Source organism: Coccidioides posadasii, chromosome 4 (genome assembly GCF_018416015.2).
Source record: "Coccidioides posadasii str. Silveira chromosome 4, complete sequence".
NCBI lineage: Eukaryota > Fungi > Ascomycota > Eurotiomycetes > Onygenales > Onygenaceae > Coccidioides > Coccidioides posadasii.
Window position 1 is genome coordinate 1,366,704 of NC_089410.1, and position 13,434 is coordinate 1,380,137.

Consider the following 13,434-nt stretch of genomic DNA (forward strand, 5'->3'; position numbering starts at 1 on the left):
ACTGTAAAAGAATACCGTGTACAGTGTACGGAATATTATGTCCTGGGATATCTTAAACGGAGGGGTCAGCCTTGTGACATAAGCATGGCTCTTCCGCCACTTCATCCCACAAAATTTCCGTTCGGCGCCCTCTTTGAAATTTGCCTGTTTTGTTTGATTTCGATCTCATCCGCCGCCTTTCCTTCCAAGAGCATGATAGATGCCGATTAAGTACAAAACCAATACATGCGATCGATAGTATCAAGAGATAAGAAGCTTTCAAACCTCCATTGAACGGAAATCAGTCTCTATCACAAACCGATCCTCCTGCGGGGAATATCTTCAACAAAGCACACTCGAACCCCAGAGCCAGAACAATCCAAGCCGAAAGGACGCTCCTTTATCATGTCAGATAAGTTGACTCGGTATGACTTGGCTTTCCAGCTTTGCCTTTGTGAAATTATGCTAATGCCATTCGCCATTCCAGAATTGCTATTGTCAATAGTGACAAAGTATACCCCGCATCCATGTCCCCCTTTATCCCAGCTTTCGATCCAATATCCTCGTACCCTTACCATTCCCTAATTCATGTTGCTGATTGCCAGTCTCCATATTTAACAGTGCAAACCAAAGGTGAGTCTAAGTTGCATTTCGAGGTTTCAATCGATACCGCCAACGCTCGTTGTGATATGTTTCTAAACCTGGTTTTTTAGAAATGTCGCCAGGAGTGCAAAAAGTCCTGCCCTGTTGTGAGGACAGGGAAATTGTGCATTGAAGTTACACCAGAATCGAAAATTGCTTTCATATCGGAGAGGCTATGCATAGGATGCGGTATCTGTCCAAAAAAATGTCCCTTCGGTGCCATCCACATTATCAATCTCCCCACAAACCTTGAGACTCAGGTAACGCACCGCTATTCAGCCAACAGCTTTAAGCTTCACCGGTTACCTATGCCACGCCCCGGGCAAGTCCTTGGTTTAGTCGGGACAAATGGTATTGGGAAAAGCACTGCACTGAAGATTCTTAGTGGGAAGCTGAAACCCAACCTTGGCCGGTACGACAATCCTCCTGATTGGGAGGAAATTTTGAAATATTTCCGTGGTTCAGAACTACAGAGTAGGAACAAACTTTGCTGCTCGTCTTTTTGTTTGTTCTGACTGCGAGTTCTAGATTACTTTACAAAGGTCCTTGAAGATGATCTTAAAGCTGTTGTGAAGCCCCAATATGTTGACCAAATCCCTAAAGCCGTTAAAGGACCTGTAAGATCTGTAGCCCCTCTAATCAAGGCGCGGTCTCAAATGGATAATATGGAACACATTATGGAAGTTTTAGGTATGCACCATCATTATACCACCATTTCCATTTACTAACCTTTAACCCCTGCAGAACTTAACCAGGTTAAAGACCGTGATATTAGTTTATTATCCGGTGGAGAACTACAGCGTTTTGCAATTGCCCTTGTGTGTGTTCAGCAAGCAGATGTGTAGGTCTTAGGTCCAGACGGTGGGCGCTGATGACATGCTAAATTTGAAATCCAGTTACATGTTCGACGAGCCGTCCTCATACTTGGATGTGAAACAGCGTCTAAGCGCAGCTCGGACCATCCGAGAATTGTTACGACCCGATGACTATGTCATTGTCGTGGAACACGATTTGTCGGTCCTTGATTACCTGTCCGATTTTATCTGCGTTCTTTACGGCCGCCCAGCCGTTTATGGCGTTGTAACGTTGCCTGCATCGGTCCGCGAGGGTATAAACATCTTCTTGGATGGGCATATCCCCACTGAAAATCTTCGCTTTCGAGAGGAATCTTTGACCTTTCGAATTGCGGAAGCTGGTGATGATTTCATTGTCGATCAAGGCAGGGCTTTTAGTTATCCCGCGATGGAGAAAACTCTCGGCTCTTTTCATCTCAGCATCGAAGCTGGCAGATTTACGAATTCTGAAATTGTCGTCATGATGGGAGAAAATGGAACAGGTAAAACCACATTTTGCAAAATGTTAGCTGGAGTGGAGAAACCCGACGGTGGCAAGGCTGTTCCCGCAATGAATATTAGTATGAAGCCTCAGAAAATCACGCCCAAGTTTCAAGGAACCGTTCGCCAATTGTTTTTTAAACGCATCAAGGCGGCGTTCCTCTCTCCCCAGTTCCAGACAGACGTTTATAAGCCTCTCAAAATCGATGATTTTATCGATCAAGAGGTCCAAAATCTCTCTGGCGGAGAACTTCAGCGAGTTGCTATCGTTTTGGCCTTGGGAATACCCGCGGATATCTATCTGATTGACGAGCCAAGTGCGTATCTCGACTCGGAGCAACGTATTGTTGCAGCTCGCGTCATCAAGCGCTTCATTATGCATACCAAGAAGACCGCATTTATTGTCGAACACGATTTCATTATGGCTACTTATCTTGCTGATCGAGTTATTGTTTTCGACGGGAAACCATCAATAGATGCAAGAGCAAATAAGCCTGAATCACTCCTAACAGGTTGCAACAGGTTCTTAAAGAACCTGGATGTGACTTTCCGGCGTGATCCTAACAGCTATCGGCCAAGAATCAATAAAGACAAGAGCCAGCTGGATCAGGAACAAAAGTTGAGCGGAAATTATGTGAGTCATCAGGTTGTCTCTACGCTTTTCCCGCTAACATTTGTGTAGTTCTTCCTCGAAGAGGAGAGTTAACATGAGGGACACCGCAGAATTTAGTGGACAGCTGGGAGCCAAATAACTACACGAAAATTACCAAATGTTCCGTGCCAGAAATCCTTGACTGACATATGCTTTTTGAGATTGAAGCAACTCTGCTACTTTGTCAGCTACTTGGTGCTAAAATAGATATCCGGACAACCTTATCTGGTTTTCAAGGTTGTACAATGACACATATGACCTGCAGACTATGAAATACGGTTGCCATTGTGTTTCCCGGTCATCTTGAACAATGACTGTGACCACTAGAAAAAAAGTGTTTCTAGAAAGATGACTACAGTTTACGATGTCTAAGATTGGGTTCTGCTTCAAACATTTCATTCTATCAAGTTGATAGGGCAGCTTTTCTTACTTCTCCCTGCCTGCTTCTTGCTCATCACTTATTAGCAGTGTTCACGTAAATTATATCAGAGGTAGGCATCAACAAGGTTATGGAAACTTTCTGAGAACCCACGGTGGCAATTAATAGAAATCGATAAAATCCTGAGATACTACAGTATATTTTCTGCTCGGGCTGACACCACTACATACATAATAAAGGTATTGAGAGTACAATTAGTCGTTGAGTTGCAATAGAAGCTTTGGGGGGAGAGCATATAGTCTAATTTCCTTCCCTCCGCTAACTAACTCATCACTCAATCCTCTTCAATTTCACCTTCTTCGCTACCTGAATGCACAGCCGCAGTTTCCTTGTGAGCTGATGGTCCAGAAGATGCTTTATCAGAGTCATCCTTGCGTGGGCTTCTAGCGGGTAGTCTTTCTCGGTCCTTTTCTCTCCTAAACCGGTCGGCATCCCTGACATCTCGCCTATACCGCTTTGCACCGCGACTTCCCACGCTTTCGGTTTCACTATCACGGCGTCGCCGTCGCTCGCTGAGTACTTGGCCCGATGCACCACGGGTGATGTCTCCAACGCCGTAGTCAAGCTCATCGCGACTACTCCTTGGATCCGCCCGACTTGGATATAGTCTTTCGCGTTCTTCGTCCCAATCTCGGCGGTCACGATCATAATGACTAACGAGCCGACTGCTTGCCCTGTCCCAATCCCTCTCTCTCTCTCTCTCTCGCCCCCGATCTCTGTCCCTATCACGATGCGACACGGGAGACGGTGAGAGCCCGCTGGCTTTCCGATAAGATCTCTCACGATCCGCCTGTGCCTTGCGGCGGTCAGCCTCATAGGCATCCGGTTCCGGAGTACGGCTCAAGCGGCTTGAAGTGCCCCTCTTCTCAGTTCGATAAGACTGGGTACTGCGATGGCTCCGTTCCCCGCGATCTAAACGATCGAAACGATCATAGTACTCCCGTTTCGCCACCCGGTCACGATCTCTCTCGGCATCCTCTTCTTTTTCTTTAAGACGGCGAACAACCTTTTCAAAGGCCAAGATTCGCAATTCATCGGATTCAACGGCACGATACTCCTCTGTCTTGTCTATTCTTTGCTTCACTTGCTCCCAAGTATCAGATGCATGAACGGGAGGGTCCAGACGCCTGATCCTTGATCGCAATGCATCAACGGCACGACGCTGGTGGCGATTTGCAGCATGCTTTTCATCTTCCGTTCTGCGAAGTACCTTGTCGCGAAGACGATGAAATATAAGGTTAAGGGTTTCATGATCAATCCTGTCTGTTCGACGGTCGGTCAACATTATGGAAGCAAACTCTTCAAAGGTTGTTTTGAGAGTCAGTTCGTAGCGTTTATCCTATATTAATCGTCAAAAGGCCATCCAAAAAGAACAAAGGGGTTACTCACATCCAAGACATCAAGGATATCGTTTCGTGGACCTCTTAAGGACCTTTCCTCCTCTTCTACTATGTCCCAAAACAAATCCAACGGAGTAGAGCCGGGCTGGCCAAGCATAGACGTGTATCGTACATCCTCTTGTATAAAAGGGAAGATATCCATCCACTTGCTTCCAGCCTTGATTTTCCCTTGATGTCTGAGATCTTGTAACAGGCCCACGAACTTATCCCTATTTTGCCGCTCCCTCCTACTTCTGTTGGCTTTGAGCTGTTGTTTGGCGTCATTGAATGTCCTTTCCAGTGATTTAATATGATTTTCAAACGCCGTAAGAATATCCGATTGCGTCAAAGTTCGGAATTGCGTTTCACTTTGGATTCTTTCGTTTGACCGGATAAGCTCCTGGGCCTCGGACCAACGTGTGTATGGTTCTAAATCCAAGACACGGAGAATCTCGGCAAGATCTTCTTTTGCAGTCTTCCGCATCTTGGCCTCCATCTCGGAATGATCTCTTTTAAGCTCAAGAATATACTCTTCGTAGAACTGTCGCCGCTCAATCTCATCGCTCGTCGATCTGAATATAGTTTCACTTTGAATGATTGGGCGTATGGTCTTCCATCGGCTGAAATGAGTGATTTCCGGATGTCTCCGCAACATAGTACCAAAATCCATTCTCAATTTGGTCAATCTCTCTTTTGCACGGTCCTTTTCTTGTGCCAGAACCTCCGCTACATACTTCTCATATGCGGCCTTCCTATCACGTGGGTCCTTTAGAGCACGGTATTGAGGATCTTTAATCACTGCGCGTATTGCTTGCTCCCAGGACCAATCCGCTTGTACACCGTGCCGCTTGAGAAGCTTCATGAAAGCGGCCTCAGCATCCTCAAACGCAGGGTAATCTGGTTCCGCTGGCTGGGCTCCGACGACAGCCCCATTCGCATCAGATGCACCGTACATAGCTCGGCGATCGCCATGGTTCCGTTCATGATCGACACGCTCACGTTGCGACAGATATGTAGGCACGTTAATTATTCCGCCAGCGACAAAACCAGAAGGCCTTAAACCATTAGAAGGATCCAAAATTGATTTCAAGGCAATGTACCTACCCGAGTGGCTGCCTTGGCGACGAATCCTGTGCTTGCGCAAGCGCAGTCTTGTATATATCGGGCATCTCCCAAGAGCTTTTTTTGGTCTCAGTATTATACCAATACTTTCGTCCGCCTTCAGCAGTGTACTCTTTCCACGGCTGATTTGCCAAAGCGCGCTGGAACCGTCTCTTAGCAAGATCCGAAACGAAAATGGAATTTCTCTAACGTGGGACGTACCTCCGAAGGAGTCATAAGCTCAAATGGTTTTGCCCATTGTGTCGCCTTTGTTTGCACATTATAGTAATAGACTCGGCCCTCCGAGTTGCGGGCTTCCTGCCACAGCAATGGAGCGGTGGAACCCATGTTAGAGCTCATGGTGTCCATGAGATTGAGTGTGAAAGACTTTCTCCTCTGGAAGGTGGCGATAGGGTAATGCGACACTGTTGCTCCCTCGAGAACGGAGTGGGAATGTGGAATTGACAATTATAATCTGTCTTACGGTATGGTAATGTATGGTATTTTGTATGTATGTACTCCGTACGTGTAATCCTATATGAAACTTGTACTCCGTACTCCGTATATCGAGTATAAATATATTGATCTAATAGAATGTTAGTGAAAATAGATTAACTAGTCAACTAGTTAACTATGCAGTTATTTTACTTGGATCCATTGCTATCTTTATCAACAAAGTAAAAAGGCAAAGAATCTTTAAAAAGAAGCAAACAAAAGACCATTCTGTATGAGAAAAAGCGAAATTACAAGTTCAGTCATATTAAATCTATACCCAGCTTTGAGTTAGCAACCAGAAGAGGCAAGGCCGAGTTCGTCAGCGGGAAACCAATATAATGGTTCAACTACAGCGGACTCCGTACGGAGTGCGGTATTACATGGTCATACCTTAATGATATGCCTGCAAATTTTGTAACTCCGTAGGGGTGTGACTGCGCTAGTTAGCTAATTCCAATCCGCCCTGGTGACCCAGCAGCAAAACACTTTGACCACTCAACACAAAGGAAGGCACACCAAACGAGATCATGAGTGCTGATAACTTTTTAAAAAATGCAACAATCAGCACAATCATCCCTTGCGCATCAGAAGTCAATCTCAAAAATGAATTGGATCTCTTGTTGAGTGATGGAACCTGCACAACCCCCTTATCATATATCCAGCAACGAGACTTGCTAATCTTTGGTGAGCATCAGAAACTTTTAGCACAAATGACCTTGTCTATGCTTATCAGAGACCAATAGATGAGATTCTGACTGTGTATATTGTCCTTCAGTTGGTGAATTGCACAGACGATAGCTTGAAGGCGCATCTACCAAATGTGTTAGTGCATTTGGATGTTTTTGCTGCAAATACTGCCATTTCGAAGACCAAAGTTGAAGATTTTCCCACAAAAGAGCTCATATTTTCTGGTTTTGTAAAAGATTTCAAGGATTCTCTTGTTATACATAATGCAGGGGATGATGGAAAGGAACCCCATAATCAAGTATATGTTTTATGGACCATAGATGTCTATTTGCGTAAGTCGCAGGACAGCACGCTTGTATCACTTCTAACAGAACTCAGGTCGTCCACGTACTCGCCATCAACAGCCTTCTGTAATTTTTCAGGCATCCGCAGCATTAAGTTCTTCGAAACGACTACAGGGCACTGGACAGGATGATTTCTTACCGAGTCTCACTGCGGGTTCCTTGAATATCTTTCAACCTTTAGTTGGCCCTGCTTCGGACAATTCTTCGGAGATGTATCTTCCGGCATCAAGGCTTTTACATGTGGCCCCTGTGAAAACCGAGGAGCGAGTCTACAATATATCAGAGTCATCCCATAACCCCATTCGCATTGTTCCTGTGGCGAGCGCCAGAATTCGCTATTCTCGGCTGAATACATATTGCAACCGCCCCGTGGCAATAGCAAGCCTTGACTTCGAAATGATTCCATTCGCAAAACTCGAAACGAGCTTAGAATCAATAGATTTGTCATTGTCGAATGGCATTGTGGAGAACATGGGTGCATTCGCAGGGCTTGACCTGCCGATACTCTGTCGCTCCAGGGATGATCTTACATTTGTTTTTAAGCTGATTCCTAATCAGAGCGAGTGCTATAATGCTTCGACAACCGCCATCCATTCTGTTCTGGACATCCATATCCGGGCTGTGGTTCTAATTTCAGAAAACTGTCAGCCGAAAATTTCGATGCGCTGGAAAGCCAGCATAGACTTTTCGTTGCCTCTTAACCCTATATTCGGGGGCCCTAGTCAAGTATTACAACGGAACTGTCGGCCTGCCAGTCTTTCAATGGCTCCTAGCGAAGCCACTCTCTCTGGAGATAGAACAACACAATGTGCCATTGGGCTTGGTGTTTATCTGTCTCTATCAACCCCAACGAGCATTGAGGTTGCCCAAGGGTTTGACTGGGAGGTTTTTGTGGTTAACCGTTCCAACCGAGTAAGAAAATTTGCGATAATTGTGATCCCAATGCGTAATAGTCTTCATCGCCAGCGGTTTACTTCACGACAATCATCCTCTGCGCAATCGTTGCATGCACTGGAGGTTGCACATGCAGCTGTTGATGGAAACTTCACATATTCTATGGTCAAAACTTCGGTGACCTCGTATGAAACGGAGCTGATATGTCTAAATCCTGACCTCAAGTTAAGGTGAGTGTGTATTAGAAACCTCAGCTCACAACCTGTCGCTAATTTTTTGAGTTTAGCCCTCTATTTCCCGGGTCATGTTATGCAGCTCTGTTGCCAATGCTACCACTTTCCTCAGGTCTACTGAATATTGCGGCTGTCAAGATTGTGGACCTAGAAACAAATGAGTCAATGGAAATTAGGGATCCACCGGACCTTACAGCTTCCTTAGCACCTAATTTTTGAGCTGATCCCCCGGTTTGGGTCATCTCTATTAGCACAGTGGGACACCTATAGCCCTTGTTAGAATTTATATTAAAAGAGTGCTATATACGAGCTAATTGATGCATTCAAGAAGCTTTCCAGCGGTTCCATTTCCGTAGTCTTAAGTGTCTTATTACGCTGATTACACATTTTTGTATGAATACATGAAGCACTGTCATTGTAAAAGTTATCGACCTTTAGCATCAAGTATAGCGATGTTTTCAAATTTTAGATTGTAGTTGAACAGGGAGTCAAGCAATCATAAGAACAACACTACCATATAAAGTGGTAAGAGAGGCTGCTCCTGTTCCCAATAGTTTTCGGTCCTTCCCTGTCTGCTCAAGTTACTCTTCCTCGGCAGAATTTGTGAGAGATAAATATGCGGTCCATGCGATGCCAACAGAGGAAACAAATGGCTAAGTTACTGTCAGCTCCGATCTTCTGAGACAGAGAAGCAAAAGGCGAATCGACTTACTATTTGGAATTGAATAGGCATTATTCGAAAATTCAAGATTTGGACAAGTGGCCACAACATGAAATTGGCTTTCAGAGTTGGTATGTAAACATCCTGAAATTTACGAGCAACTGCACGCCGGCCACCTCCTTCCGCAATAGTCATAAATGTGAAAAAACAAACAAGGCCTGGACTATGTCAGTAAAAAGCATAGTTTCTAGTGCTTTTGTGGTTCATACCAATCGGAGCAAATATGAGTTGGTCCATTGCCACACGTTTCAATGCAGGGAGAGTTGCATGCCTCTTGGTAATTGGGAAAGCTCGCGAGAGAAAGCCAAACCATTGGAATTGGATGGGAGCCATAAAAAAACCATATGCCATAAATCGTGTCAGCCGTTCGAAATCGAAGGGAGTAGGTCCTCTCTTGGACAGCCCAGATCCAGCTGCTCTTGGGCGCTTTGCCTTGTGAAATTCGGCTATCTCGATCGACATGAAATCATTTTCGGAGCTCCTTGTGTCATGATTCAACTTGGCTCGCGAACGAATTGCTGTAATAGACTGGGCAACTGTATCCGCGATTCCACCAAGAACCTAACCTCAGTAAATTTTAGCTGATACATACGTAAGAATGGGATTCCTTTGCAGGAGCATGAAAGGGATCTTACAGCATTGGTCACCATGGTTGTCAGGACTAATCAACAGCGCATATCAGTACTTGATAAGCCGCGTCTTGCGAATAGTGATAACAGCTTACCCGGTCTCTCAGCATAGTATGAGTTGAATTTTGCAGCTAGCCGCATTGTGATTACCATTTCCAGTACAAATAACAACGCATGCAGGAGCGGCTTCAGATTCAACATCAGCTTTTCTCCCATTACAATCCAATATGTGGCGATTCAAAGAACTAATTAACTCACAACATAGCCATATATGTATCTCCTGTTCAAACTATCTAGGAGTTTGAGTCTTCCTGTGCTGACCATGATGAAGGACACCCACTGTCGCTCAAGAGGTGCAAATGGAGGGCGAAGTCAGGCTTTGGGGAATGTGGAGACTCAAAATTGCTATGACGCAAAGAGGAGGTTGATTCAAGGCTGGGTTGTTAGCCAGTCAAGCCAAAAACAAAAAAAAAATGGGCTAACCAACCAACTACCCTGTGGCCATGCCAAGACTTACGAGTATTGAGGAAACGCAACTGTGTTACTGAATTTTAATCTGATTTCCAGTGGCAGAATTTAGAGATCGTCAGATTAGAGCTCAAGTAAAGAGTAGATACATGTTATAATATCATGTGTACCCTGTATTTGAGTGTGATCTTGACCGGAGAATTTGAATCCGGCAGCTTTTCTGATAGAGGACTACGGTAAAACCTCGATATAACAAACACTTTATATAATGAATTCCTCTATACGGAGTACACAAATTTTATATGCTTGCTCTTCCACATAAACAGATAACCTGATGGAGAACTTGTATGCTTGTCATTCACCAAGCTACCTAAAGAGGGATTTTGTTTAACCTAGGTTGGTCACATGGGCAATGTGCTAGTTAGCTGGATTACCTAACATTTTCACTTCTGATGCATTATCCCCTCGTCCGGCCGCCAGGCAAAATTAGCGCCTTGGCACCAGATTACAAACTACTGGTGTTTTTCTGACCAATAGGTTCACACACTAAAATATATGGAAATCTATTGGTTAAGCAAAACACATTCATTGCTGGTTTTTGTGTTGATTTCAAAAAACATATTTTTTCACCTTTTTAAAAAATGTGTTTTCACCTTCTCAACCCCTGGAGCAAGGATGGAATCCTTCAATGAGAAACCCAATAACAGGGAATTCACACCCAATTCCACAGGTAATTCTACTTATTTAGAGATCTTTATAGCTATTAGAACTGACTATTTTAATAGAGCAAGCAAAATCAGCAAGAAAACACAAACAAATTATCAAGAAAGTCATGAAGATAGTCTTTCAGATTGTTACATTAAGTTTGAAGTGTTGTGCAACCTGCAGTTCTCCCTTGGGCCTTTGGGTGTATAAGGAAAAGCAAAGGTCCTAAGAAGGATTGTAATAAATTAAGGTAGTAATTAATAGTTCAATGGTGCTCTGATTGAGTAGACAGTCTTGCTCTGATAATAAAGAGTTTTTGTGCAGATATATTAAAGTCAGGACAAGACTATTATATCTTTTCAAAAGTAGTAAGATCAGATATAATTATACAGTATTATAAGACTTTAATAGTATAGAAAGTAATCAAGATATGAGAGTATCTGATTTAAAAATATCTATAATATAGATAGAAAGATTAATTATGATAAACAAGTTTATCAGATCTCTAATAATAAGTGTTCTTATATATATGATACTTCTGGTGATAGTCTTGCTAAGCTGTTCTATTCATTCTACTGTAGTATGCTTGCTATATTCTCTGATCAGTTCTATTGTACTTAATGTAATTAATCAGCTTATTAGTTCTATTGCTGATTATATAATTTCTTGTTCTAAGATTTTTCTATAATAATTTATAACTTTATCTTGTCAGATTTTTTTTAATCATTTTGTGTCTTCAGCTATTGTGCTGTAAGATTTATAATATTATTCTTTTCTTTTACAATATATTGTTCTCAATTACTCTGCTTCTTATTTTTAAGATATAAAAGAGTGATCTTCTCTTTTTTTTTAGATTTCTAGATTTTTTCTTTATTTTCTTGTTTCTAGTGAGTATTTCTATGATTTTGTTTCACCATGTTGTCTGCTTCTAATATTTACAAGAATAATCTTCTTTTTATTATTAAGTAATCTGAATTTGTTATACTTTCTTCCTGCTCTTGATATTCTTTGCTAGATAAGACTTGTCTAAAATTAAGTTATTCTTCTTGATATAGTAAGTGTGTTTGTGCTGGTTGTTATTATATTTATAATAATAATTTCTCTGCTGCTGACTGACAGAAGTTATTTAAGACTTAGAATAAACTTAAGTATACTGAGTAAGAAACTCTTTCTTATCTTCTTTATTTTCAAAAGCAGAAAAAGTTACTTTGTAATTAAGCTGATAAATTTCTTGAGTCTGAATTAAAGTTTGTGAAAGATCTGAAATATCTTGAGAACAAGAAATAGAAAAAAGTGACTGAGCAGATAGAAATTCAAAACTTGCTTGCTTTATTAAATGATTTTTCTTTCTTGAATTCTCTTCTGGTTGTTTCTGATTTATTTGTTAATGCTTTACTAAATAAGAGTGTTATTAATAATATATTTTAATAATTATCTGGGTATTTCTGAGATTTTTTGTTGATTTTTAGATGTTTTTTAAGATATTGTACTTTTTTTATTTTATTAAGTAGTAAAGTTTTCTACTGATCTTCTGATAATCTAGTATCTGTTTAACTTTGTATTCTTGTTCTTTATTGATTTCTGTAGGTATTTCTTTAGTGTGTAGTGGTGCTCTTTTCAATAATAAGATATGAAATACTAGATGTATTCTTATTTTTTTAAGTAGCTGAAGTTTGTAGTTGACTTTTTCAATCTGCTTTGTGATTTTGTATGATCTTAATTGTTTAAAATCAAGTTTTTCACTTGATTATTTGATTTTGATATTTTATTAAATTAGAAATACTTTTTCTCTCTTTTTCAGAGTTAATATCTTCTGATATCTTCTGTTATAGTAGTGCTTCATTCTCTTATTCAGAAATTCAATGTCCAGTTTTATCTGATTCTGCAGTTCTTATAATTATATTGCTGTGTGTTCTGCTTCTTGAGCTTTTTATTGTGTAATTCTTGAGTATTTCTGTATTTCTGATTCTCTGCTGTAGTTTATGTAGAATGATATCATCTCTGTAATAACATTCTTTGCTTTATTATAAGCTAATTATACTATAAGTAGCAGTATAACTTAATTGTTCTCTTGATAGTTAACATATTCTTGCAAGTATTGTTTCAAGATTTGATTCAGTTACTCTGTCTGTTCATCTATCTATAGATAATAGACTGTTGATATCTTCTGTTTAATTCTCAGTTATGCCATCAGTATTATTCAGACTTTGCTTGTGAATCTGGTGTCTTGATTAATGATTATCTCTTCTGGCATTCTGTGATTGGCAAGCATGTTTTGTAGTACTATCAGTGCTGTATCTGGTGCTGTTGTTGTCTTCTTAAATAGTATAAAGTATCTGTACTTTATTAATCTGTTGATGATTACTAGTATTGAATTGTACTTCTTTCCTTCTATATTCTTTGAATTTGAAAGTTTTATGACAAAATCTATTGCTATAAATTTCTATAGTTCTTTAACTTTCTTTAATATCAGTTATTGTAGTATTTTATTAATTTTTTCTGGCGTCATTCATATTTCTTCTGTTGACATGATGTATCTAAGATATCTGATTTTCTTCTTAAAGAAATCACACTTCTTTAGTTTTGCTGGTAGATTGTATTTTTGTAGTTTTTTCAGTACTTTCTTGACTTTTCCAGTGTGGTTCTTTTGGTTCTCTTTGGTGAATATAATTACATTATCAAGATATGTGATGATAAAATTGTCTAAATACTCCTGCAGTATGTTGTTGATA

At 41.0% G+C, this 13,434-nt stretch overlaps 4 protein-coding genes across 4 annotated transcripts; 2 read left to right on the forward strand and 2 right to left on the reverse strand.

Moving 5' to 3' along the window:
- Nucleotides 1-133: 133 nt before the first annotated feature.
- Nucleotides 134-3,031, forward strand: RLI1 (Fe-S cluster-binding ribosome biosynthesis protein). Its single transcript, XM_003072175.2, has 7 exons — nt 134-404; nt 467-612; nt 693-1,095; nt 1,150-1,311; nt 1,366-1,462; nt 1,518-2,589; nt 2,638-3,031. The coding sequence occupies exons 3-7, from the start codon at nt 930-932 to the stop codon at nt 2,659-2,661; spliced, it is 1,521 nt and encodes a 506-aa protein (XP_003072221.1). The 5' UTR covers nt 134-404; nt 467-612; nt 693-929; the 3' UTR covers nt 2,662-3,031.
- A 135-nt stretch (nt 3,032-3,166) lies between these two features.
- D8B26_007365 (uncharacterized protein) lies at nt 3,167-5,895 on the reverse strand (the record flags this gene model as incomplete). Its single annotated transcript, XM_003072176.2, has 4 exons — nt 3,167-4,385; nt 4,436-5,480; nt 5,530-5,687; nt 5,749-5,895. 4 exons carry the CDS (start codon nt 5,893-5,895, stop codon nt 3,321-3,323), a joined length of 2,415 nt encoding a protein of 804 aa, XP_003072222.1. The 3' UTR covers nt 3,167-3,320.
- A 619-nt stretch (nt 5,896-6,514) lies between these two features.
- On the forward strand, nt 6,515-8,479 carry D8B26_007366 (uncharacterized protein). Its single transcript, XM_003072177.2, has 4 exons — nt 6,515-6,705; nt 6,765-7,040; nt 7,087-8,176; nt 8,233-8,479. The coding sequence occupies exons 1-4, from the start codon at nt 6,549-6,551 to the stop codon at nt 8,396-8,398; spliced, it is 1,689 nt and encodes a 562-aa protein (XP_003072223.2). The 5' UTR covers nt 6,515-6,548; the 3' UTR covers nt 8,399-8,479.
- A 107-nt stretch (nt 8,480-8,586) lies between these two features.
- On the reverse strand, nt 8,587-9,964 carry D8B26_007367 (uncharacterized protein). The gene is made up of 6 exons (XM_003072178.2): nt 9,788-9,964; nt 9,625-9,715; nt 9,536-9,561; nt 9,110-9,461; nt 8,892-9,058; nt 8,587-8,832 (listed from the first exon to the last, which is right to left on the reverse strand). The coding sequence occupies exons 1-6, from the start codon at nt 9,851-9,853 to the stop codon at nt 8,761-8,763; spliced, it is 774 nt and encodes a 257-aa protein (XP_003072224.1). The 5' UTR covers nt 9,854-9,964; the 3' UTR covers nt 8,587-8,760.
- Nucleotides 9,965-13,434: the final 3,470 nt, after the last annotated feature.

Bases quoted from the DNA above. Each gene is read 5' to 3' on its own strand.
- D8B26_007367 (XM_003072178.2), bottom strand. From the start codon at position 9,853: ATGGTCAGCACAGGAAGACTCAAACTCCTAGATAGTTTGAACAGGAGA. The intron at 9,462-9,535 runs GTAAGATCCCTT...TACTGAGGTTAG, and splicing joins CAACCATGGTGACCAATGCT to GTTCTTGGTGGAATCGCGGA. The intron at 9,059-9,109 runs GTATGAACCACA...GACATAGTCCAG, and splicing joins ACTCATATTTGCTCCGATTG to GCCTTGTTTGTTTTTTCACA.
- D8B26_007366 (XM_003072177.2), top strand. From the start codon at position 6,549: ATGAGTGCTGATAACTTTTTAAAAAATGCAACAATCAGCACAATCATC. The intron at 6,706-6,764 runs GTGAGCATCAGA...AGAGACCAATAG, and splicing joins ACGAGACTTGCTAATCTTTG to ATGAGATTCTGACTGTGTAT. The intron at 7,041-7,086 runs GTAAGTCGCAGG...AACAGAACTCAG, and splicing joins GACCATAGATGTCTATTTGC to GTCGTCCACGTACTCGCCAT.
- RLI1 (XM_003072175.2), top strand. From the start codon at position 930: ATGCCACGCCCCGGGCAAGTCCTTGGTTTAGTCGGGACAAATGGTATT. The intron at 1,312-1,365 runs GTATGCACCATC...TAACCCCTGCAG, and splicing joins ACACATTATGGAAGTTTTAG to AACTTAACCAGGTTAAAGAC. The intron at 2,590-2,637 runs GTGAGTCATCAG...ACATTTGTGTAG, and splicing joins AAAAGTTGAGCGGAAATTAT to TTCTTCCTCGAAGAGGAGAG.